The 23,752-nt window shown below is 45.1% G+C and overlaps 16 protein-coding genes across 16 annotated transcripts; 7 read left to right on the top strand and 9 right to left on the bottom strand.

The window, feature by feature from the left end:
- Window positions 1-426: 426 nt before the first annotated feature.
- C7M61_001042 (RNA polymerase II subunit B1 CTD phosphatase) lies at window positions 427-1,149 on the top strand (the record flags this gene model as incomplete). The annotated part of the gene is made up of 1 exon (XM_024856460.1): window positions 427-1,149. One exon carries the CDS (start codon window positions 427-429, stop codon window positions 1,147-1,149), a length of 723 nt encoding a protein of 240 aa, XP_024716059.1.
- An 84-nt stretch (window positions 1,150-1,233) lies between these two features.
- Window positions 1,234-2,838, bottom strand: C7M61_001041 (uncharacterized protein; the record flags this gene model as incomplete). Its single annotated transcript, XM_024856459.1, has 1 exon — window positions 1,234-2,838. The coding sequence occupies one exon, from the start codon at window positions 2,836-2,838 to the stop codon at window positions 1,234-1,236; it is 1,605 nt and encodes a 534-aa protein (XP_024716058.1).
- Window positions 2,839-3,070: 232 nt separating this feature from the next.
- Window positions 3,071-3,527, top strand: C7M61_001040 (uncharacterized protein; the record flags this gene model as incomplete). The annotated part of the gene is made up of 2 exons (XM_024856458.1): window positions 3,071-3,073; window positions 3,117-3,527. The coding sequence occupies 2 exons, from the start codon at window positions 3,071-3,073 to the stop codon at window positions 3,525-3,527; spliced, it is 414 nt and encodes a 137-aa protein (XP_024716057.1).
- A 78-nt stretch (window positions 3,528-3,605) lies between these two features.
- On the bottom strand, window positions 3,606-5,326 carry CDC14 (phosphoprotein phosphatase; the record flags this gene model as incomplete). Its single annotated transcript, XM_024856457.1, has 2 exons — window positions 3,606-5,230; window positions 5,281-5,326. 2 exons carry the CDS (start codon window positions 5,324-5,326, stop codon window positions 3,606-3,608), a joined length of 1,671 nt encoding a protein of 556 aa, XP_024716056.1.
- Window positions 5,327-5,693: 367 nt separating this feature from the next.
- On the top strand, window positions 5,694-7,455 carry C7M61_001038 (40S ribosomal uS15 domain-containing protein; the record flags this gene model as incomplete). Its single annotated transcript, XM_024856456.1, has 4 exons — window positions 5,694-5,709; window positions 5,754-6,009; window positions 6,054-6,101; window positions 7,059-7,455. The coding sequence occupies 4 exons, from the start codon at window positions 5,694-5,696 to the stop codon at window positions 7,453-7,455; spliced, it is 717 nt and encodes a 238-aa protein (XP_024716055.1).
- Window positions 7,456-7,592: 137 nt separating this feature from the next.
- Window positions 7,593-8,051, bottom strand: TIF11 (Tif11p; the record flags this gene model as incomplete). Its single annotated transcript, XM_024856455.1, has 1 exon — window positions 7,593-8,051. One exon carries the CDS (start codon window positions 8,049-8,051, stop codon window positions 7,593-7,595), a length of 459 nt encoding a protein of 152 aa, XP_024716054.1.
- Window positions 8,052-8,523: 472 nt separating this feature from the next.
- On the top strand, window positions 8,524-9,453 carry C7M61_001036 (uncharacterized protein; the record flags this gene model as incomplete). Its single annotated transcript, XM_024856454.1, has 1 exon — window positions 8,524-9,453. The coding sequence occupies one exon, from the start codon at window positions 8,524-8,526 to the stop codon at window positions 9,451-9,453; it is 930 nt and encodes a 309-aa protein (XP_024716053.1).
- A 32-nt stretch (window positions 9,454-9,485) lies between these two features.
- Window positions 9,486-12,687, bottom strand: TPS3 (trehalose 6-phosphate synthase/phosphatase complex subunit; the record flags this gene model as incomplete). The annotated part of the gene is made up of 2 exons (XM_024856453.1): window positions 9,486-12,603; window positions 12,665-12,687. The coding sequence occupies 2 exons, from the start codon at window positions 12,685-12,687 to the stop codon at window positions 9,486-9,488; spliced, it is 3,141 nt and encodes a 1,046-aa protein (XP_024716052.1).
- Window positions 12,688-13,015: 328 nt separating this feature from the next.
- Window positions 13,016-13,969, top strand: C7M61_001034 (putative endodeoxyribonuclease; the record flags this gene model as incomplete). The annotated part of the gene is made up of 1 exon (XM_024856452.1): window positions 13,016-13,969. One exon carries the CDS (start codon window positions 13,016-13,018, stop codon window positions 13,967-13,969), a length of 954 nt encoding a protein of 317 aa, XP_024716051.1.
- A 22-nt stretch (window positions 13,970-13,991) lies between these two features.
- TPI1 (triose-phosphate isomerase) lies at window positions 13,992-14,738 on the bottom strand (the record flags this gene model as incomplete). Its single annotated transcript, XM_024856451.1, has 1 exon — window positions 13,992-14,738. The coding sequence occupies one exon, from the start codon at window positions 14,736-14,738 to the stop codon at window positions 13,992-13,994; it is 747 nt and encodes a 248-aa protein (XP_024716050.1).
- A 394-nt stretch (window positions 14,739-15,132) lies between these two features.
- On the bottom strand, window positions 15,133-16,071 carry C7M61_001032 (acid phosphatase; the record flags this gene model as incomplete). The annotated part of the gene is made up of 1 exon (XM_024856450.1): window positions 15,133-16,071. One exon carries the CDS (start codon window positions 16,069-16,071, stop codon window positions 15,133-15,135), a length of 939 nt encoding a protein of 312 aa, XP_024716049.1.
- A 438-nt stretch (window positions 16,072-16,509) lies between these two features.
- On the bottom strand, window positions 16,510-17,508 carry C7M61_001031 (uncharacterized protein; the record flags this gene model as incomplete). Its single annotated transcript, XM_024856449.1, has 1 exon — window positions 16,510-17,508. One exon carries the CDS (start codon window positions 17,506-17,508, stop codon window positions 16,510-16,512), a length of 999 nt encoding a protein of 332 aa, XP_024716048.1.
- Window positions 17,509-18,135: 627 nt separating this feature from the next.
- Window positions 18,136-19,920, top strand: KRS1 (lysine--tRNA ligase; the record flags this gene model as incomplete). The annotated part of the gene is made up of 1 exon (XM_024856448.1): window positions 18,136-19,920. One exon carries the CDS (start codon window positions 18,136-18,138, stop codon window positions 19,918-19,920), a length of 1,785 nt encoding a protein of 594 aa, XP_024716047.1.
- A 49-nt stretch (window positions 19,921-19,969) lies between these two features.
- Window positions 19,970-20,878, bottom strand: C7M61_001029 (tRNA methyltransferase; the record flags this gene model as incomplete). The annotated part of the gene is made up of 1 exon (XM_024856447.1): window positions 19,970-20,878. The coding sequence occupies one exon, from the start codon at window positions 20,876-20,878 to the stop codon at window positions 19,970-19,972; it is 909 nt and encodes a 302-aa protein (XP_024716046.1).
- A 423-nt stretch (window positions 20,879-21,301) lies between these two features.
- Window positions 21,302-22,030, top strand: C7M61_001028 (mitochondrial 37S ribosomal protein uS10m; the record flags this gene model as incomplete). Its single annotated transcript, XM_024856446.1, has 1 exon — window positions 21,302-22,030. One exon carries the CDS (start codon window positions 21,302-21,304, stop codon window positions 22,028-22,030), a length of 729 nt encoding a protein of 242 aa, XP_024716045.1.
- A 432-nt stretch (window positions 22,031-22,462) lies between these two features.
- C7M61_001027 (uncharacterized protein) lies at window positions 22,463-23,053 on the bottom strand (the record flags this gene model as incomplete). The annotated part of the gene is made up of 1 exon (XM_024856445.1): window positions 22,463-23,053. One exon carries the CDS (start codon window positions 23,051-23,053, stop codon window positions 22,463-22,465), a length of 591 nt encoding a protein of 196 aa, XP_024716044.1.
- Between the last annotated feature and the right edge of the window lie 699 nt (window positions 23,054-23,752).

Genomic DNA, 23,752 nt, shown 5'->3' with positions numbered 1-23,752 from the left:
CCAAACTGGCGATAAGCAGATGCCATGAAATCACGTGAGCGACGTCAGCGTTTCTGCCAAAAAATAATTGGCTATTCGATTTATCTTGTGAAGGTCGTAATTCCGAGTTTCCGTATAAAATTAAATTTTTTATTTTTTGTCCGAATGTGAGAGAACAACTGATTCTTTCGCAGCTTTGGATCCGGGGAAGACACAGCAGATCCTCAATCATCTCACCAGTGTACAGGCAGAGGCCACAGTATATAAAGGCAAGACAAGTTGTCCTGCGAGGAACCACTCTTGTTTTCTGTTTTCTTTCCAGAGACAAATTGTATGCAACAGTCACCTTCAAAGTACTAATGCAAAGCAAAACAATACGGAATGAACGCGGATACTCTAACTGTCGACGCTTTTCTAGCCTTACTAGCACCCTATGCTAATCGCGATATGCTCGCTCCAAGCGAGGCATCCTCGCTTCAACTCAAGATAGCTGAATTGGTTTTAGACCATACCATTGATCTTCCCCTCCTCAAGTTTCTCAGTCGCTTCTTAACTCGCTCTTCGTACGATGAGCTTGTGGAAGAGCGCAACATCGAGCATCAATGTGGGTATCCAGTGTGCAATCAATCCCCACAACATAAAGTTCGCCGTCTCTCCCACGGGAGCAACGGCTCATGTATGGAAACCTCAACAAGGTACCAGATCTGGAATCGAAAACCACTGATGATACTTCCCAACACATACTTATCACAGTACTGTTGCAAAGACCACTACCAGGCTCTGATGTTCTATCGCAACCAACTTTCCCAAGAGGCCGTGTTTTCTCGCAAAGATATCACTGTTGTTCCTCCATTCGCTACCATTGATGGCCAGTGGTACGAGAACAACATCACATGCCTAGAAGAAGTGCTTGCCAAACACAGGGAGCTCAAAGAGCAAGGTAAGACGCTCACTGATGTAATTGCCATGATGAGCGGATTATCCGTCACAGACGGTAACGATAAGGAAACTTCGGAATTAGCTAAGCTCATCGAAGACTTTGACATCGTTGAGCACGAAGGCGGAGCTAACAGCAAAGACGTACCCCAAGAGCCCGACAGAGAAGCAGCTGCTAGGGGCATCGACGGGTACATCACCAACGGACATAGCTTAGGTGGCTACATGGTGTAAACCTCCGCTTGAACCATACGTCACAAGGACTTTACGAATGATACGAAACGTCATGATAAAATGCTATAGTTTTGTAGACCTTCCCTAGAATCTAAACCGCTCCCGATATCTGCGGCCTATTTGGAAGAATCGAAATTTGAACAAGGCAAGATAGTCTCCTAGCTTTTTGCCCATGCCAAGCCTTTCCAACACAGAGATGCCTCTTTTGCTTTTTGAGGATCTTGCATAATCGGCTTCAAGGGCTTCAAAATAACCCTGCTCGACGGGGTGCTTGAAGTTGACAAGCTCAGAATGCATAAAGACATTGTCATCCTTGAGAGCCTGCAAGAGACTTGAATACCTCAGGGCTCTCTCTTCGAATTGTGCATTCAAAGCATTTTGAACATCTTTTTGTCTCTCAAAAATAGCCCCCAGTAGTTTGTACTTGTCACAGACACTCTTGAGTTCTAAATTGATAGACTCAGTAGCGATCTCTAGCGGTTGGCGCCACTGGTTGCGGAGCTGTTGCCTTTTCTTTTCGAAGCTTGGCATCTTGCCCACATGCTGTGAAGTTCTAACCTCATTCATCAATGCCTCCCAATCAGCTTCTGCATCAGCCAAGTTTTGATAAAACTCCCTGGTACAGATAACCTCGTCGTCAGAATACCCTCCACTCCCCTTAACTGCAAATCCATTACCGACACTCTTCTCATGAGCTATTGCAACTTTGTCTGTGGATTTCATGTTCCATACGTGCTTTAGTTTGAAGAGTCTTGTCAGCTTTTTGATATCAAGAGCAATGCTTTTCATGGTATTATGGTCATCATGAGGTGGACCTAAGAAATAAGCCGTCATAGCTCCAGCGTTAGTGCCCCTGATCCTAGCCTTTTTAGGACCTTTGATGCTTATCTCTTCACTTATTTCTTGTAGGAATGACTGATTAATGAGGTACTCCACTTCTGGTTCGATGATAGCCTGGATGTAGTCGTGGTCGTAGGCCTGGTCTATTACAGATGCTTTTGTAGAACCAGGTTGAAGTTTTTTAGGATCTGGAAGATTCAATGATTGTAGGGTCAAGCTTTCCGAAATGTATGGGAGTTTATATGGATTAGGTATACGACCCTCTAGTTGGAGTCGTTTGAGGTAGTTTCTTACGACAAAGCCCTCTTCTTCGTTGCTTTCCCTGAGGGCCGTTTTGAGCTCCTTAAATTTTTCATTTGTTTTTAGTGACTTGAATTGTTTCTCGCGTCTTGTCTCTGAGCTTTTCGAGTTTAGGCGTCGGAGGACCCTGATTGGTAGCTGCTTTCTTCTCTGCTCATCGATCTTCCTTTGATTTCGGAGATAGAAATCTTTCCATTTCTGTTGCTTGAACTGATCGTCTCTTAATTGAATCAAAAACTTGATTACCTGATGCCACAGCAGCGGCTGCAAAGGGTCCCTCTGGAGATCGCTTAAGCTCTCAATTAGACATTCAGCTCTGTTTAAAGAAACGTATAACCCCACGGAAGATCTGATTTTGACTCTAGCTCTCTCTTTTATATGGTATCGTAGCTCTGACACGAGAAGGCCTCGGTAATAGGTAGGATCTAGAGCTGCTTTCTCTAGTTCAGATTTGATGTATAAGTCTTCCTCGATATCAGGACGAAGCTTTATGGGTAACGTCTCTGTCTTCAGCAACCCTCTTAGTAGATTTCGATAAAGAGATCTCATCAGCCCACTGTGGCTGTGAGTATATATGAGTGAAGCCATGCACTAGTAGTATATATGCTTTTCGCAGTCGTATCGCGATGTCTGCTAAATCAATAGTGGTGAGAAACTGACTAAGCTACACCTAAAAAAAAAACCCACCACTTCCAAACTTAGGTTTACTTTTAAACATATTGTGGATTCACAGCTTTGGCATCTAGTCTCATTGAATACTACTTCCTAGCAATCGAACATAATGGTACGTGCTCTATATAACTGCTGCCGCAATACACTAACTTCAGCCTCCCAAAGCTCGTACTCCAGTGACTATACTCAAATTTAAGAGATCTCGCTCAACATACTCCATTCCATTGATACTCGACAAGAAGTCGCTCAATCAGGAGACATTTATCACCGCTTTGACCAATGCAATCAACTCTACTGGTGGTCTACGCATAGTTGATAACCTTGATCCCGAGGAAGAGGGGATTCCACCTCCTGAAGAAGAAGGCGTAGAGGTCTCTGCTGAAGACATTCTGCTCGCTTTGCCAAAGGATAGAAACGCTCCACATGAAAACAATTGGTTCCCAGTGGAAGATGATAAGCAATTGGAGGACCTCGTCTTCAATGACTACGACTATATTGCATTTAAATTTGCGGACGATCTGGGCTTTCACATCGAGGAATCAGAATTTGGCGATCAACAGGAATAAGATTATGTAATAAAATAATACAAAAGATGAAGAGAAGTCATGCTAGAATTACGGTCAGAGGAGGCCCACAGCGTACGCTTAGTACTTTTTGCCACTTACCTTTCTGACACCGCCAGAGTAAACTCTGGTACCGACATTCTTACCTGGAAGTAGACCGGCGTGTACCTTCGTGCTTGAACGAGACTTGAGCATCTTGGATCCGTTTGGTGACGAAGGGTTTGAGGTTAGGGTGGTACTGATGGTTCGAGTCGTCGTAGTGGTTGTGGTTTTGGTCATCAGCATGGGCAGTTGACTGCTGTTGGTGATTGAGCGCAAAATTCTATGGTCACTGGCATCCCTTTTAGGGGAGCTGTGAACGATCTCACCGTCAGCATTATTAATTTCCTGCTCAACTCCACTATCGGCATCTTGCATGGAAACTGCTTGATTATCTTCATCTGAATTGTTGATGACATCGAGAACAGAAGAGTTGTTTGCCTCTTCATATTTTCTAGGTTGTCCAGGCGATTCCATTGGTACGGCGCCCTGGATTTTGCTTGCCAAATGCTCACTTATCTTTCTTCTTCTAACAGGTGTATGCGTGAATGAGGAGTCGAAGTGGCTCATATAGGATGAGTTGAGTTGCTGCTGCTGTTGCTGTAATCTCTTTTGCTTGGCCTCTTCTTTGATTCTGGCCTTGAACTCGCTGTACGATACCAAGGGGAAAAGACCGCCAATGAATGCGTCAGGCCTGTTGTCAAGACACATAGTGTGTCTCCAATCACGGAAATCCTGCTGGTGCAAGTAGAGCCAATGCTGTTGAGGACCCACAACCATTCCGGGGCGGATCATCCTCATATAGGCGATGCACTCATTAGCAGTGAAGCCGTGGGTATAAATCAAATGAGCACCAATAAGACAACCCGTTCTTCCCAAGCCGGCTTTGCAGTGAACGGCAATCTTTCCACCGTTGTTGATAACGCACTCCGCAGCACCAATGAATTTTTGAACATACTCCAAAGTGGGGCATGTGCCATCTTCAAAGATCATATCGATATGTTGAATATTGCGCTTTTCAAATTCGTTGGCGTCATACAAGTGAGAATTGAGCCTGACAGCCAATTGAACATCGTTGTTGATAAAAAAGTTGAGCACTTTCTTGAACGGTTCGTTCAACACGCCGGGCTTCTTCTGCTGTGGAGAGGCGAACGCGATAAAGTCCTTCGAGATAACATTGAAGTCACCCTGGTCTACTCTCTCATATTGCTCGTACTCCTCCAAGTTGAAAGTTGTCAAGTCTATCATGCCACGCTCTTTGGCTCTCCACATGGCGTAGACCACATCCTGAATGGTGATTTCGAAATCAGCGCTGGAGTAGCCGGCATCTCGGAAAGGCAGGAAGGGGAATTCAACTTGGCAGATTGGTTGGAGAACCTGATGGGGAGCCCACAGTTGCACTAACACCATGTAACAACACAACAAACAGGCTGCATTAGCTCTCTCTTTTGGCGAAGTAGAACTATAAAAGACAACACCTTTGCCCTGATTGGCCTCCTCATTCAAAATGTTATGTAGGCTGACAGCAAACCTATACAAACTTCCGATATTAAGAGGACCAAAGTCCAAGTGGAAAGCATTGTAGGGTAAAGCATCTTCCACGGTGAAGTAAACCAAGTCTACCGTGTCAGTTGGAGCATAGTCGTAAGAGCCCAAGTAGATCCGATCTTAGAGTTAGTAAAGTCCGACAACGGTCATGAATCAGTTCAATACATACTTCTCAAGAACTCAATGAGCGGGATAGGCAGTCTAGCTTTTGGCATAGTGGACGGTTGAAGAACAGTGCTGAGTGCCAGAAGAAATGTGATTCACTTGCTTGGAGTCAGTTAATGGAGAAAACAAAGTACGCAAAACAATGCAAAAGAAGCCTTTTCGAGCCACTGCTCGAAAGTTGTGTTTACATTTCAACCGCTTTTGGTGTACTTATTAGCACCTACATTCTGCGCGCCAAATTGGTCGTACTACAACTGTTATCAGCCTTACACCAGCGATGGTACGTTTGCCCACAAACTCAAAAGATTGAGAGAATAAATCCAACGATGCTAACTCCAGGCCTCTTTATATAACTTTAGCTCTGAAACGCTTTCAGATCTTCGCAAGTTCCGCTTTGCCAGTGCAAGGGCGGACAACATGCAAGCTGTCATTTGTATGTACCATGAGCAACGTTAACGGTTTTTATACTAATTACAGACTCCATTGATAAAGGATCTAATGATGTGAGAAAGGAGAGCACTGAGCCAATTGACAATATTGAGGAGCTCATTGAGGAACTTCCAGATAACAGCCCTCGCTATGTCCTCCTATCATATCCTATCAAGCTTTCGGATGGCAGAGTGAAGAGCCCATTTGTTTTGCTTTACTGGAGGCCACCAACGACTGGACAGGAGAACAAAATGCTTTACGCTGGCGCGGTAGAGCTTTTCAGAGAGAAAGCCGGTGTGGCTAAGTATGTATCATCAAGCCGTTGAAGAAATGCATTACTAACAACAGACTTATTGAAATAGAGGAGGAAGAAGACTTTGAGGATATTGAGAAAAAGTTGAATTAGATGTGAACTTGGTAGGTTCAAGCCATGATAGACTACTCACACGTATGCTCATAAGACAATTGCTTGAGAATGATGGCCTCAATAGAAATCGAACAAACATAATTACCGAAAAGCAAGGTAGAAGATTCACTTGACGAGAACGTCCAAAGTACCACAATGTCGGTGTCTAAAGTAGGCTTGTAGCTACAAAGAAGGCTTATTGGCTGCGAGACTACCATTCGTCAGAACACACTCAAACCTGACCCAGTTTTCCTGATTATCTACCTTCAAGATATCTGCCCTCTATTAGTAATTTCAAAATGATTCTTTATGATTGAAGGGAAAAATAGACATTGGTTACATTGAAACTAAATTTACCAGTACCCTATCTACTCCACCTGCGTATATCATAGCATGAACGGTGCTCTGCGGTACCATTAAAAAAATGTGTCTCTCCCCATACACTCCTAGAGAAAATTTTTCAGATTTATAAGGTGCGCACCATCCTGAATTTTCTTCATCCACCTCAACTTTTAACAAAAAGAATTATCAGCCATGGGTCGTATGCATTCTTCTGTATGTGACAAATAAGTGTTCCAAGTGAACAACATGGTTTGGTTGAATAGTGATTTTGGGTTGATTCGGTGTACGGTTTCGACAGTATTTGGGTCTTAGTCAAAAGTCCTTTCCTTCGAGGAGAGTTCCGCTTTTGCTACATGATACCACTGTCATTATGGAACTTGTACGATGTGCTGATCGATTCCACTATTTGTAGACCAAGGAGCATTTTGGGCTCGAAGGTCTTGCTGTTGTACCCAAGAAGTGATTTTCTGGTACGAACTATCAGCAAACCTCGCCTGAGTGTTGCCAGTTGTGATCTTTACGGCCCCACCTGGGTGCTGCTTCGAGACTATTTACTAACATGAACAGGGTAAGGGTATTAGCTCTTCTGCCATTCCATACTCTAGAAACGCTCCAGCTTGGTTCAAGCTCTCCTCTGACGAGGTTGTTGAGCAGATCATCAAGTACGCCAGAAAGGGTTTGACTCCTTCTCAGATTGGTGTTATCTTGAGAGATGCTCATGGTGTTTCTCAGGCTAAGGTTGTCACCGGTAACAAGATCTTGAGAATCCTCAAGTCTAACGGTTTGGCTCCTGAGATCCCAGAGGACTTGTACTTCTTGATTAAGAAGGCTGTCTCTGTCAGAAAGCACTTGGAGAGAAACAGAAAGGACAAGGACTCTAAGTTCAGATTGATTTTGATCGAATCTAGAATCCACAGATTGGCCAGATACTACAGAACCGTTGCCGTCTTGCCTCCTAACTGGAAGTACGAGTCTGCCACCGCTTCTGCTTTGGTCAACTAATTTTTGCTATCGTTAATATATTTAATTAAGCACTTGTGCAGTAGTAATGAATGAATTTATGTTACAAGTTGTAGTAGACTACGGCTTTGTTCTTTCTTTATGTTTATTATGGTACAATCGAATGCAATGGATTCTGTTTAAATATCATCGATATCCAACTCACCGTCGTCCTCAGACTCATTATCGTTATCACCGAACTCGAAGTTCACTTCTTCGTCATCGTCGGCACCGAAGGTATCAGTCTCATTAATCTTGGCGGTCTCTGGCAATTCACCGATGTTCTTCAACGTTCTAGCCTCATCAGAGTTGTATTTGTGGATGACATCACACTGGTCACCTTGGAAGTCTCTCAAAGACACCAAGATAATATCACCTTGGCCCATCCAGACCTTCTTTCTCAACTTACCTCTGATGTGTCCCATTCTCTTCTCGCCATCGAAACAGCTGACTTCGATTCTACCATTACCCAACATCTTGGTAATCTGAGCATATTCTTGACCCTCATCCTTGTGGATCAATTCTCTCTTTTGACCACCATTATCGTTCTTTCCCTTTCTTCTGTTTTTACCTCCCTTTCCTTTGGACGATTTACCCATTGTGAATAAGCAGAAAGAGTTACAGGCTCTAGGAAGTTGCGAGGGAAAAAAAATTTTTGTATGAAGAACTATGGTGTATGGATGTACCAATAACTATCTACACAACGCCAACTAGTTTGGTTCATATTTTGATATAGTTCATTTAATTCTGTATCATTACGGGCTTGAGCTATCTTTGAATCAAACAATAGCATTCGAGCTTGTGTTAAAGGAACCCATTTCCAATGCTCCTAAAGTTCTCTCATGCCTCCTTCCTATGCTCAGAGCACCTTCGTCCAAGACTGAAATTTCGATGTTAATTAAAGCAATTGTCTTTAATTAACTGGTCAGAACTTTGCTTGAATCGTACTTATATATCCGTATAATATTTACGTCGATTTAGTGTATGTGGTGTACAGGTGTATATGCACTTGTGTAGATGTCTTTCGAGGCTCCATTTAGCACCAAACCAATTCAGCATCAAAAGCACATCATGGACTCGTTCGAGACAAGCTCACAGTTTGTTCAGATTCTAAGAAATCTTGCACCAAACATGCAGTCACTTCTCCGTGCTGCACACTTTGCGTTGAAGAATTCCGAAAGCGAAGACTACCTCTTCTACGCTATAATGGATGTCTTAGATGACCCCAAAGTTGACCTTAATACAAAATCCACCATATTTCAGTTCATTGATGCCCTTATCCATGAGTCATTCTTTATATCAAACCAGGCCAATTCCCATTATAATTTCCCATACGTTCATAATCTCAAAACCGCATTGCCAAAGATCATACTCAAGGTTCTCCCGTCAACAAACAATGCCAACCTTTACAACATTTACAATAACATGATAAATATTTCGGAGTCACTTAATATCAATTATACCGAATACAAAGAGCAGTATCGTTCAGTTGGACTGCTTCTTCCTCCCGAAGAACAAGAAAATGTTGATCAAAACATTCCCTACCCAGAAGTGAAACTTGACGACGTGGATGCGGAAGACAAAGACCCTGCAATCAAAGCGTGGGAAATATTGCTTCGAAAAAGGAAACAAAGTCAGTACGAAAGACTTCGTTTGCTTAAACATGGCCCCGTTCATGAAGAGCCGGTAACCGAAGACGAAATGTTTGCCATACGGCCTTCTAAAGGCGACCTGAGCAAGAAAGGAAACGAGTTTATGCTTACCAAAAAACAAATTTTGGCACGTATGGAAGACGATAGAGAAACGCACAAGAAACTGAAGGAGACCCTCTGGGTTGTTAACAGGCCTAGTGGAACAAACGCCGTCACCGAGGATGAGTTTGCCAACTACTATTGGAATCGTGTTGAAAAAATATCGGACAAACAGAATCAGGAATTCTTTACTGCGTTCGACGAGCTCAATACTTTGGCTGCTGCGAGCTACAAAGACAAACAGTTTTAAAGGTAATTTGAGAGCAACATTAATACTCAAAGCTATTTAGATGTAATGATACTCAACAACTCGTTTCTGCCCAAAACACTGTAAAGCGCTGAAGAACGAGCGTTGGCTTGCCCTCCAGTGATTGCAACTGAGATGGAAGAATGCAAAATATCGTCCTTCTCGAGGCCATTGGTGTACTCGTAAATCGCCTCGTCAATTGAGGTCAACCCACCGGAATAGAACAAAGCCTGTGCTCTGTTTGGTCTTTCAGAATCGTTTTCGATCCAATCGAATCTCTCAGCGAGAGGTGATCTGACAATCGTGTTGTAGTTTTCATGGAAGGACGCAACCCTGCGCACTTGATAGCGCTCAGCCAACTGGGAAGCTGGAATTGTGGTGGTATAACAAGCCACGATGAAATTCATTGCTCTCATTGAAATGTCCTTTTGCTGAACAACAACTGAGTTATCAACGAGGGTTGCATGAATGCCATCACTCTTCTCGTAAACTTCATTAATATGTTGAATGCAATCACCCATTGCATCCATACTTCTCTTGGGATCCTCTTTAACCGCCAGATCAGCCAACCACCTGACTGTACATTCTTCAACGATGGCTGTAGACATGGGAAGGCGCTCTGCTTTAGACTTGACCAACAGAGTGACTTGGGGAATCCAGTTACCCACCTCCTTTTTGTCGATGATAGAGATCCACTTAGATTGTCCCACCAATCTGATGAAACCGCCACTTTCTGCAACCAACCCCAAATTTGGGACATTCTTGAAGATCGACTCGAGATCTTCCGTCTTCAAAATACTTATGATAAAGACATAATTATTGGGGTCACTTGTTAAGCCTGTTAGCAAGTTAGCAATTCTTCCGAGAGTTGCAAAACCCTTCGTTGATTTGGGTCCGACCTCGTCTTGAGAATATGAGGTATCAATATTGATGACGAAAAGTCGGTGGCCATTCGAAGATTCGTAAAACTTGTCAAAAATTTCCTGATTGAACGGCTTCTTATTGGTCTGAGTTTTGAGATGATCCGTTTTCCACGCCTCTTCGATGCTTTTAACACACTCTTTGATCCATTCAATTGGCTTATGTTGCAACACAATGTGATGGCAATTCTCCCATCTCTTTTCCTTCTCTTCTTGCGCCATTGTCAATGCGTGGTGGATTGCTTTGCTGAAGTTTCTTATGTCCCATGGGTTGATGAGCAATGCACCCTGACCTTTGCAGTCCATAAGGTGTGAAGAGCCCGTGAACTCTGATAAGATGAGTGGTGACTTCTTTTCGGAACTTGCCTCCACAAACTCATGGCATGTTAAGTTGAGTCCTTCTCTGAAGCTGGCTACAATAAATGTTGCAGCTTCATGCTGCAAAGCCAAATATTGCTCGAAATCAATATCTTGCTCCAAAATGACAACAGGTTGAGCAATGGAGATGTTGTCGGCCAATGCGTTAATCCTCGATACAATTTGCATTACCTCTGCTTTGTAATCACTATTCGAGGAAGAACCCATGAAAATTTCAACAAGAACTGTTTTTTCAATGAATTGAGGATTACTTTTGAGAAACTCCTCATAAGCTAAGAGTTTTTGCTTAATGCCTCTCAACTTGTCAAGTTTGTCTCTCGACACGATAAGCAATTGATCTTTCCAACGCTCCCTAATGAGCTTCTCCCACTTAATCACTGCCGGAGTCTTGAGCTCCTCCTGTAATGCTGGTGCATCAATTCCAACTGGAAGAGTGTTCACACGCGTGAAAACGCCGTTATGGATAATACCATATTCATTTGTGTCAGCTAATAAAAGCCTGTTACTTGTTTGCAAAAAGTGTCTAACGTATTCGTCAGTTTGGAAGGTAACGCAATCGGCCCCCAAGACACCCTTCAATAAAGACTCTCGTTGGGCCAAGCATCTGAAAACCTCTGATGAAGGAAAGGAAACATGGAGAAAGAAGCCTATCTTTGCATCTGGAAGCTGCTCTCTAATCATGGCCGGAACTAAGAGCAAATGATAGTCATGAACCCAGATCATATTTTCTGGATCCGCAGGGTCGAGGCCCAGGTTGAGTGACTTGTATGTCTCTACGATCTTGTCAGCGAAAAGCTGATTCAATCGCTTGTAATGCTTGAAGGAGTGTTCCTCAAACACCTTAGATTTCGGATCGTCTGGAATTTGGTAGTGTAGGGTAGGCCATAAGATCTGCTTACAAAATGATTTGTAGTGTCCTTGAAAGACAATATCGTTCACATGAACGGTTTCGCAATCAAACTCATCCTTCAACTTTGAACATATGTCACGGTAGGTGTGTTGAGGGATGGCATCCGAGGGCGACGACAATGTACCAACCCATTTGCATGGCTGAATCACCCCCTTCTTTTGGGCTGTTTCAACTGCCTTGTATAATGAGCCATTGCCACCTTCGGTAGGGACAATCTGCCAAGGAGCATTTTCAAAAACATTTTGCTGTGCTAAGAAATTTTCTTCCAAGTCGGGCCTGGAGAATCCACCGTATGGTGCTAGGTGTTTATCACCATACTCGTCATCGTCTTCCTCATCATCAATGACAGGCTCCCTGAACGCTGGGGTGAACACAGATGGAGCGTTATCCTCCTCTTCAGTAACAGCCAAAGAGCTAGTCGAAGATTGGTTTATTGAGTAGCCACCAAACTTGCCAAATGAGCTCCTGGCTCTTGGTAGACCAGCGGGTGCAAAATCAGGTTGCGGAGAGGAATTGGATCTCGCTGTCGGAAGAATAGAAGAGGACCTGGGTAAGCTAGAACCCGATGAATTGTACTTGAGACCTGAAAGCCCTACGTCGTCTGCCTTCTTCTTTGCTTCAACGACCAGGCTCGGGATCATTTTTGAATCATACCGTGACTTAGGTTGAATCAACTGAGCCGCTGGTCTATCGGGTTTTCGATCCAGGTTTTCCGAATCCCGTTTTTGGAAGAATTGCTGCACAGCAGCACTCAGTTTCCCATTCTTGAGAAATGGAGGTGGCGTGTTGGCTGGACTCTGGGTCAAAGCAGGCTGGCTCAAGGATGGAAGGATGGAGTTTGCGATAGTGTGTTGAGGGGCTGCCTCTAGAGCTTTTGGCTTTTGCGGCTCATTGTTGCTCGGACTCTGGCCTGTAACTTCAAATTTGACCGTGTGAGGCAAGAAACTGGTGGTTAGTACTGGCTGATGATCTGTGATGTCACAGTAAAGAATAGGATAATACGTACAGTGAACCGATAATGATAGGCATAGCAAATGTTGGTTGTGAAAATTGTTGTCTTTTTGGTCAATTGAGTGGATTGGAAAGTACTTTTGAGGTGCAGTCAATTGGGCAAGGTTATATATTGCAGCATCAATATCGAGCAATGAATATACGGGCTTAGAATCATACTACGGACCTGCATGCGTGCCCCCGGGTTTCCATACTGGCAGTAGAATGATTTCTGCTGATCGGTAATCCTTATTCTTTCCGAAAACTACGAAACGTAATATTTTCTAGCCGCCTGACCTTACCAAGGCTGACAACACTTTCGCAACTGTAGCAGTTAGCGTTATTTTCGGATTTTCCAAATTCCGCCATGTTCGTGGATAATCACTGCCATCTTCTGATGGAACATTCTAGACTGGCCGAGCAGTTGGCTGACAGGCTAATGCCGGGGTTATACTGCCTCATGTCCACAAGCTTCTTCGATCTAGATACAGTGCATGAGCTTATGCTCAAAAGCGATAAAGTGGTTCCCTACTATGGCGTCCATCCTTGGTACAGTCACTTGTACCGTGTAGGTACGGAGTCGAAGGAAGAACATTACAATAAGGTATTGCAACCGCCACCACCTCTGGAGCTTTTGGAAATACTTCCGGAGCCCATTGATTTTTCCGAGTACTTGGGTAAAATAAGAGAGTATGCTGGTGTCTGCAAGGAAAGAAAAAGGATGTTTGGCATTGGTGAATTGGGGCTCGATAAGTTGTTCCGAGTGCCAACGAATGGATTTTACGGCAACCCAGCCATCAAGGAGAATGTGAGGTTGACCAACTGCAAAGTGACTATGGACCATCAATTGCATGTGTACACGGAACAACTTAGGCTTGCCAACGAACTACATGTGCCAGTATCCTTGCATTGTGTCAAGGCACATGGAGCCTTTTTTGATTCTCTAGCAAAATCTCCAGACTACAATGACATCCCTGCTATCATCCTTCATTCATATACGGGCTCAATTGAGCAGGCCCGATCATGGGTTAAGGAGTATCGCAAGAAACCCACGAAGCTACTATTCTCATTCTCCAATTACATCAATGCCACGGAACAAAAGATCCCCACGCTCCATGATGTTCTTGACATTCTCGATAGCCTGCAAATTCTTCTTGAAACTGACATGCCACTCGACCGCTTCTTCTTGCTGGACAAGAACCAGGAGTACTCTGAGCACGCTGAGGGTATCACTGCAGCAGTGTGCGACCACAAGGATTGGAATCCAGAAGAGGCAGGTAGTCTCCTTTACAACAATAGCATAGAAATTTACAGTGTATAGTATTTTATGTACCTAGAAGTCCTTACATTCTGGACTTGATGATGTCAACGAACTCAGGCTTCAAGGAGGCACCGCCAACCAAGAAACCGTCAACATCGGCCTTGTCTCTGAACTCTGGGGCGTTCTTACCGTTGACTGAACCACCGTACAAGATTCTGATCTTCTTAGCGGCATCCTCACCAATGGTCTTGGCCAAGTGAGCTCTGATGTCCTTGTGGGTCTGCTGAGCATCGTCTGGGGTGGCAGCCAAACCGGTACCAATGGCCCAGACAGGCTCGTAGGCCACGACAATGTTAGACCAGTCAGACACAATCTTGGAGACAGCGTCCAATTGTCTGGCACAGACATCCAAGGTGACACCAGCCTTTCTCTCCTCCAAAGTCTCACCAATGCACAAGATAACAGAGAGACCCTGCTCCAAGGCAAACTTGGTCTTCTCGGCGATGAATTCATCGCTCTCCTTGATGATGGTTCTTCTCTCAGAGTGACCGGTCAAAGTCCAGGTGGCACCCAAGTCCTTCAACTGATCTGGGGAGATCTCACCGGTGTAAGCACCAGAAGACTTGTTGAAGACGTTCTGGCCGGAGACGGCGACAGTCTTCTGCTTGTTCTCAGCAACGGCAACAGCGATGTAAGTAGCAGGTGGGGCAATGACAACCTGGACGTTGCTAGGCAAGTCGGCAGCGTTCAAGCCGTCCACGATTTTCTTAACGGACTCCTTGGTACCGTTCATTTTGAAGTTTCCACCGACGAAGAATTGACGAGACATTGTGTGTAAAGAGTAATTGAGTTCTCACGGAATATGGGGTTGTCAGAAATAGGGTGGACTTTGCTAGTTATATATGCAGAGGAGTCCTCACCAGACGCTCTCTTCATGGGCCAGTACCCTCCGAGGACCCCCGGGTACACCTGATCCTGTACCCACCATAAGCGGGTGTGAGAAGCGTTGGCCCGAGCCTGTGAATGCGGTTAGGTGCGATCTAGCTCCAACTATGGAGGCACATACCTGGCACCATGTAGAAAAATGCTTTTTGACGCCATCTTATACCGGAACTGATGTCATGGTGTTTGATGGCGTTGCGACTAGCAACGTATGAGCTGCCAATGAATAAGTTGAATGCACACTAAGTATTGTGATTATGCGCCTGGACCGTGGTTGCATTTCACAAGGACAGAATGTCTTCCTTACTGTTCTGTATGCTCTGGTGATCTTGCGAAAGCTTTATAGCCAAGGTACTTTTATAACTCTCGTGAATTTTTTTATCCTTCAGGCGATTCTCTTCTATAGCTTCAACCTGAGCTTTAATAATGCTGTGAATATCCATGTCATCTGGATTGTCAAGCTTGTTCATGGAATTGAAACTCACCTCCTGGGTGAATTCCTTGCTGATCTCTTCCTCAACATCCAGATCTCGCAAGTCATCCCAGGTGTGAAGAGGCGTCTTCAAAGAGTAGCGACCAGACTCTTGTTGCTTCATAATGAGGAAGTGGCAGTGAGGAATATTTCTTAAAGATTCGAAGTCTTCGTAGCTCCAGCGGAACCATTTCATCAAGAACACTCTGGCCCAAATTCCGTGCGTGACTAGCACAAGCACATTGGGGAACTTCTCTTGATGGAATTGCCTGAAAAGCGTTTCATTAAAGCTGGCAATACGATCGTAGACATCGGCAGCACTTTCGCCATGAGGTATTCTGAAGAAGAAGTGGCCATAGTGTGCCCTCTGAGCCCAGATCTGCTCCATCTCCTCTGGGGTGCTTTGAAAATTACCAAAATCTTGCTCTCTCATTCTGGCCTCTTCTTTGACGTTATAACGAACACCTTCCAAATCCTGGATTCCGTCGATGATGTCTTTACAGGTCTGACGAGCTCTAAGATATGGGGAAGTGTAGAAAAGCACGCTTCTTGAGTCATGTTCTTCAAACTGTTCTAGAAACTCTCTTAACACAGAGCCTGCTTTCTTCGCCTGCTCGTGCCCTTGTGCCGTTAGGCATATCTTGTGGTTTGGTGTATGTCTATTGACTGACTTATCGCAGTTACCTTCAGATTCACCATGTCTGACTAGAAGAATATACTGACTGTTAGTATACGCGTCATAAAACATCATATGAAGCAGCTGTGCATTAACATACTTTTGGTTTCCCCATACTATGTTTCTGAGGAGAGTTGGGGTGTAGTTATTAGCAAAGTAAGTTATTAAACAACTCGGGCTTGGAACCTGCAGATGCAGTCAAGATCCGTCATCCCGAACATCTTCTACGTAATTCGCTACTCAGAATTTGGATCGAAGAAAGCGCAATCTAAGACCTCTAAACTTAAATCCATTAAATCAATTAATAAAAGCGATAACGGTGGCCAGACTCAAAAGTGGGCCCATGTTGGAGCGGAAAATCTGACTCCGGCGTGTTGTGCCTATTGTCCTTCGCTGCGGGTTTCAGTCTACAGAAGTATCGTAGTATATAGCATTAACTATGACCTGTATTTGCCCTAGGGCAAACCTTTAAATCTACACTGCTACCTATGCAGCATTCATCCCATGCAATTAGTTAGAAGTCAACTTTCTCTCAATAGCAAAACTCTTGATCAACTCTTGGTCGCACTTCTTCAAAATGTCGTCTGCCAACTCGTCGATGGCTCTAGAATACAAGGTGTTGTTGAATCTGGAGGGGCCAGTTGGCAACTTGAAGATGGACTGCCACTCGTCCGGGTTCAACTCGGACTCGCCGATCTTGGCTCTTTCGGTGTTCTCGTTCTTTCTGTTCTGCTTCCACTGGAGAATCTTGGTGTGCTCCTTTTGCAAGAGTCTTTGGTAGTAGTTGAAGTTAGTCTGGTCGAAGTTGAACGAGTCAATTTGGCTGTACAAGTTCTCCAACAATTGTGTGGTGATGTTCGAGTTGGACGAGAAGTTCAAGGTGTCGAATTCATTGGACAAAGTAGTGTCCTCGCTGGAAGCCAAGAACAAGTTCACCAAGTGCTGGTTGTGGATGTTGATTGGAGTCTCATCAAAGATATTGAGGTAAGACAATTTGTGACTCTCCAAGTCTTTCGTCTTCCATTTACCGTCTAAGTATGTGGTGAGGAAGTTTTCAGACAATCTCAAAGCCTTCAAGTCGACGCCCTTTCCGACTGACACCATGTTGTGCACCAAAAGGAAAGAGTTTTTGTTGTTAAGCTGCTGCTGAGCGACAGCATCAACCAAGGAGGAGGTGATAAAGTTACCAGACACGGTGGACTGGAACCAACCCTGGAATTCGACGCCTTCATCCAAGGACTTCAACGACTCCAAGATCTCTTGCTGGTACTTGGATCCACTCTTGGAGCGGAAGGATCCACCCTCGTATTGATCTGGGTATGGGAATGGGTAAGCGTGGGTGATATCGATGGTACCCTCGTCGTCCTCAAATCCCATGAGGGAACCGGAGAAAAGAGAGGGGAAGTTCTCGGAAGTGTGCCTAAGAATAGACAAAATCACGGATCCCTCAATATTGATGGTGTTGGCTGTGGGAGCCTCGTACACCTTGCCTTGTTGTTTCTGAACCATGCTGGGTAGGATGGCCTCTATAGTGAGAAATTTTCACGTAGAGTAGGTTCTGTGACACCAGTACACCAGGGGAGTAGTGGTTGCAAAAAATGCCCTTGAAGAAGTTGGTGATTTCACCACAGATAGTGGGTTTTGGATTTTGGAGGGAAGGTTCACTTTGACACTCCTCTACAATGTTTCGCTTTTGTTGAGCACAGTCCTTGTGGACACATACAAAAAGAGATGAAGTAGTGTTACACGGCAACATACCGTTCTACATGATTCGAATGAAATAGTGATATGTTGAAAAAGATTCCTATCTTTGGCCACTTAATGAATTGTCGTTGAAATCTTTTGATTTTGCTGTAGGATTTTTCTTATGCCCCTTACAATACTCTAGCCTACTCGCGGTTTACAGTATTGATCGGCGATTCTTGGATAGATACAAAATCTCGTCTAAATTCATCAACATTAAAATAAGAAAAGTACATATTTATCAATTCAAAACAGAACCATAGCTTCTATTTCCCCTCACGTTTACAATTGACAAACCCAAATTTCTATCTGACTCATGGTCCACCCCAGTACCTGCGTGCATGCTCTTAAGCAGCGAAAAATTTTCGATGAGACGTTATCAACACAGATACCATGTCTGACCCAGTGGACCAAGTTACCGAACAGGTCGCCAAGACCTACCTCGACGATGTTACTGGCGAGTATGTCAGCAAGACCGAGTTGAAGAAGAGACAGAAGACCAGACAGATTGAGGCCAAGAAGGCCGAGAAGGCTGCTAAGAACAAGGACAAGCAGCCAAAGAAGAAGGACAACATGGCTGACTTGAACCCTAACCAGTACTTCGAGCACAGATCCCGTCAGATCGATGAATACAGAAACACTTACGAGTCTGACTCCAACGTGTTGAACCCATACCCACACAAGTTCCACAGAGACAGCACCGTTCCACAATTCGTTGAGAAGTACTCCTCTTTGGCCAGAGGTGAGACCAAGAAGGATGTTCAGGTTAGACTCACTGGTAGAATCATGAACAAGAGAGAGTCCGGCTCCAAGTTGAGATTCTACTTCTTGAAGGGCGATGGTGTCCAGGTTCAAGTCATGGCCCAGGCTCAAGACTACGAGTCCCTTGAGGCTTACGAGAAGATCAATGACAACTTGAAGAGAGGTGATATCATTGGTGTTGTCGGTTACCCAGGTAGAACTTCTCCTGCCAAGGGTGGTGAGGGTGAGCTTTCTGTCTTCGCCCAGCACATCGAGCTCTTGACCCCATGTTTGCACATGTTGCCAGTGGAGCACTTTGGTATCAAGGACCAGGAGACCAGATACAGAAAGAGATACTTGGACTTGATCATGAATGACAACGTCAGAGACCGTTTCAAGGTCAGATCCAAGATCATCACCTACATCCGTAGATTCTTGGATGAGAGAGACTTTACCGAAGTCGAGACCCCAATGATGAATGTCATTGCCGGCGGTGCCACTGCCAAGCCATTCATCACCCACCACAACGACTTGAACCTTGACATGTTCATGAGAATCGCTCCTGAGTTGTTCTTGAAGGAGTTGGTCGTCGGTGGTATGGACAGAGTCTATGAGATTGGCCGTCAGTTCAGAAACGAGGGTATTGACATGACCCACAACCCTGAGTTCACCACCTGTGAGTTCTACCAGGCCTACGCCGATGTTTACGACTTGATGGACACAACCGAGTTGTTGTTCTCTGAGATGGTCAAGGAGATTACTGGTGACTACAAGCTCACCTACCACCCCGATGGCCCTGAAGGTAAGGCCTTGACCTTGGACTTTGCCAGACCATGGAAGAGAATCAACATGATTGAGGAATTGGAGAAGGTCTACAACGTTAAGTTCCCTCCAGGAGACCAATTGCACACTGAAGAGACCGGCAAGTTCTTGAAGCAGATCTTGATTGACAACAAGCTCGATTGTCCTCCACCATTGACCAACGCCAGAATGTTGGACAAGTTGGTCGGTGACCTTGAAGACTCTTGCATTAACCCAACTTTCATCTTCGGTCACCCACAGATGATGTCTCCATTGGCCAAGAAGGACAGAAAGATTCCTGGTTTGTGTGAGAGATTCGAGGTCTTCGTGGCCACCAAGGAGATCTGTAACGCTTACACTGAGTTGAACGACCCATTTGACCAGAGAGCCAGATTCGAGGAGCAGGCCAGACAGAAGGCTCAGGGTGACGACGAGGCCCAGATGGTTGACGAGACCTTCTGTAACGCTTTGGAGTACGGTTTGCCACCTACCGCTGGTTGGGGATGTGGTATCGACAGATTGGCCATGTTCTTGACCAATTCTAACACCATTAGAGAAGTTTTGTTGTTCCCAACTTTGAAGCCTGATGTTGTCACTAAGGCCGAGGAGGGTTCTTCTGTTGAGCCATCAAATTAATTATGGATTTTCTAAATAGAGCGTCAATGCTAGCAGCGTATTAATTTGATCATCTTCTGACAAGATCACCGTTTCTCTTCATTTCTAATGCTTTTTTGTAGGGAGGTGCCGTGGGCATCTGTACTGGCTTGAGGTTTTGCTTCTCTATGTTGGAGTTTAAGCTGTACGTTGCGTCGGAATCACCAGCGTCTAAGTCACCACAAGCGACGAAGGATGGAATAAAACGTTCCTCGTCATCCGGAAGGTCGAAGTTCTCTTGAATATAGCTTTTTCCGATATCAGCATTTTCGAAGAAATCCTCAGTGGACTTACCCAAGTCAAGAGATGGATTCCAACCAGGTCTGGGGCGATACCCAATGCATACAACGAAAGCTTCTAGAGAGGTTCCACGAGATGAGCGTGGTTTAGCACACACAACTTTATCAAACAAGTACCCTAGCTGACTGTAGAGGAGGTCAATGTCTCTTCCTCTGAATATCTTAGCGATAAAGGTACCGCCTTCCTTTAAAATGCATGTAGTAAGTTGAAGCGCAGCCAAGATAAGTTGTGCCTGAATGTATTCGTCTAGGTCATGAAGACCAGTGACATCTGGGGCACCATCACTGACTACTAGATCAGCAGGTTCACCGCCAAAAAGTTCTAGTATACTCTGTAGCGTTTTGGGGTGTGTGATGTCTGCTTGTAGACAAGTGACACCTTCGATAGGACTCATTGGCTGAAGATCAACCGCAACAATCTTTCCTTCTTGACCATCCTTCTTGTTCAGGTTAAGTTTTTGACTAAGAACCTGAGACCATGAGCCTGGAGCTGCGCATAGATCCACCACACGATGAACTCCCTCGAAGATGTTGAACTTCTCATCAATTTGTAGAAGTTTGAACGCCGACCTTGCTCTATAGCCTCTCTCCTTTGCTTCTCTGTAGTATATATCTCTTTTGTCCTTTGACGACTTTCCCATGTTGTAGAGGATGAGCTTGATGATCTGCGCGAACAAATCTGCCTTACATATCTTGGTCTCTATCTTGCGCCAGGGGACGAAGTCGTAAAAAATCTAAAATAAAAGTGGAATGATGCAAATTCAAGACCAGTAAATCATGAAATCGAACACACACATTTTGCTACCAAGAACCATAGCACATGCTCACTGAAGAAATCCTACGAGCATTCTTTCCTCTCAGCTCGTACAAAGCCAAAATTCCGATTACCCAAACAATCAAATATCATTTTCAGAGTTTTTGCTTTTGATATTTAAGCTTTCTTCTTCTTTTATATCACATAGATAGCCTCTTTCATGTTGATTTAGGTAGTTTTGCACGTGACCTCACTGTCGCTTGACTGAGATTTTTTTCCAGAGACCGTTTACAAGATTTCTTCAATCAAGATGTTGCCCCGTCAGATGCTAGGGCTCAACGTCTCCAAACGTGCCTTCTCATCATTTTCACGTACACTCAAGAAGTATGATAAGAAGCTTCTGCCCAAAGAATTCTTGGAGAAGGAAGCAGCCGAGAGAGTCCAGAATGAGCAGTTCAAGCAGAACTTGTTAAGCAAAGAATTCACAGCAGAACCCAAGATCAAGTCCGCCGGCTCCATTCCCCTCAACTTGGAGCTTTTGCAATATAAGCCTATAAGGCTTCCGCCCACACATGGCCATGAAGTCGCCAAGCTCAAATTCAGAGGATACAACGAAGACCACTTGACAAGAGCATCCGAGTTCGCTGCCAGAGCCGCCTTTTACTTGGGTATTCCATGTTCCCGTGTGAAAAAGGTCAAAACGGAACGTAGATTATACACTGTGATCAAGTCACCCTTTGCCCAGTCCAAGAGTAAAGAGAACTTCTTGAGAATCACATACAACCAACAGTTGATTGCCTACGATACCAACCCAGAAGTGCTTGATTTGTGGCTTTCATACATCAACAAGCATGCATTGGAAGACGTCAAGTGTCTGGCCGAGATCACTACACGTGAAAAGCTCGACTTTGCCAAATCCTTAGATTCCATGACCGCCCAGGATGCTAAGTTCCCCGATGCTTACACAGACACCACCGACCCCATTGCCGCCAAGGTCAAGGACTTGTTGCAGTCCGAGCAGTTCAAGCAGCACTTCTAATGTACATAGCCATTTCGAGACATCCTGCAATATAAGTAAGGAAAACGAGAGCTCCCAGTCTGTCAGCATATTGATCTTTGTAGAGTATTGCAAGAAGAACTATCGTGAATGGGGAGTTTATAGAGAGTGCATGGTTCTAGACGAGTTAAAAGTCTAATTGAAGACCATGACAGTAGTAGTCAACGGCACCTCAACACCATGATCAAAATCACGCATACACGCCTCTCCACCTTGAGGACTACAGTAGATTCCATAATTCCAGACATTCCATTCCAAGCCAGGGCATAAGCCTATATTAGTCCCTGGCAGCGTGATAGGCCCCTGCATAGCTAGGTCATCAATAGCCACTGCCTCGTTTAGCTCATCGGTTGGCAAAACTGCTAGCCTTCCAGCTTAACAAAACAGTAGCTCATACGCCAGGGGATGCATTTCTCAACCGTACATATCCCAATCCTCCTCTTCCTCTTCGTCATCCTCGTCCTTGGCTCTCGCAAGCTCACGAGCCAAGCGCTCACGCCGAACACTGTCAGCGTCACGAACGTCAAAGCGGCATAGTGGGCATGACGAGTGCATCTTGAGCCAGGGGGCTATGCAATCCATGTCAAAGACGTGCTCACGGCGGCCCTTGACGTGACATGGGAGCTTTACCACCAAGGGGTACTGGGCATCGGCAAAGCGGTTGGTACAGATGGGACAGTCGGCGTTTTCCGGAAGCAGAGACACGTCGACACGCTCTAGTGAGTCAAGGAACTCCTGAGACACCCCGGCATCGGGCCGGAACTTGTCGCCGACCCGCTCCAAAGAAGCAATGATCTCCTGGAGAACCTCGGAGCCCTCGTCCTGGTTTATCGTGCGTAGAGCCCTGTTAAAAAGCTCCCTACCCAGATGCTGCTGGCCCTGGGCATCGACGGATGTGTCGGCGATGAAGCTCTCTATGATGCTAGACAAGGTCTGATGATGCGGTTGCTCGGTGTGGCGGCCACGCAGGCGCTCTTCCAAGTTGTGGTCGTCTGAAGTCAGCATTTGCAAAAGAAAAAAAAGTAGTTGCAAAACATACCTTCGTAGGTCATAAGAAGAAAAGCAGTGAGAAAAGATAGCGCCACTGGTGATAAGCCGGAGCGGCTCGTGATGGGCACACGCCCGCGAAAAAGCACTAAACAGTCTGGATGCATGAATGGGGGGACTGACAGCCCTCAGCAACTCCGAGCAAGGGTCCCTTGTTCTTTCGCGCAAGACAATGCCCTAGCTCTGATCGAATGATGCTTCACTCTCGGGTGCACTCCTCTCCGCTTGCCTAGCATTCCACCCTAGGCCCTTTTCCCCTATCGTCTACTCCCTCACTTTCGCCTGTACTGAGTGCCTGTAGGTGTAGGCTGTAAGCTGTGGCCTGATATGCGCTGGACATACAGCGGCAGGAACCGAGGGACTGGGTAGCCGAGGGAGAGAGACAGGAAGAAGCAGAAAAAAATAAAACGGTAGCATTGCATTCAACGAAGCGTTCCTCTGAAGCTTCCAGGTGGGGGGAGTGCCTTCAGGATAGGGGTATGCTGGGGGAGGTATGGCAAGGAGGCGTCATGGTAAATAGCCACGGTTGTTTAGCGTTGATGCTGGTGGGTTTACCGAGGTTCATGACGCAAAGCCAGTTTTTTGATCGCATTGAGATCTTCCATGACCGGACGTGGGTGGGTCTGCTGGTATGGCTGCGAAATTCCAGGGCCGCAG

This window comes from Candidozyma pseudohaemuli (genome assembly GCF_003013735.1).
Source record: "Candidozyma pseudohaemuli strain B12108 chromosome Unknown scaffold00001, whole genome shotgun sequence".
Classification (NCBI taxonomy): Eukaryota; Fungi; Ascomycota; class Pichiomycetes; order Serinales; family Metschnikowiaceae; genus Candidozyma; species Candidozyma pseudohaemuli.
Note: the sequence above shows the minus strand (reverse complement) of the source record. Positions and strands in the feature narration are given on the sequence as shown.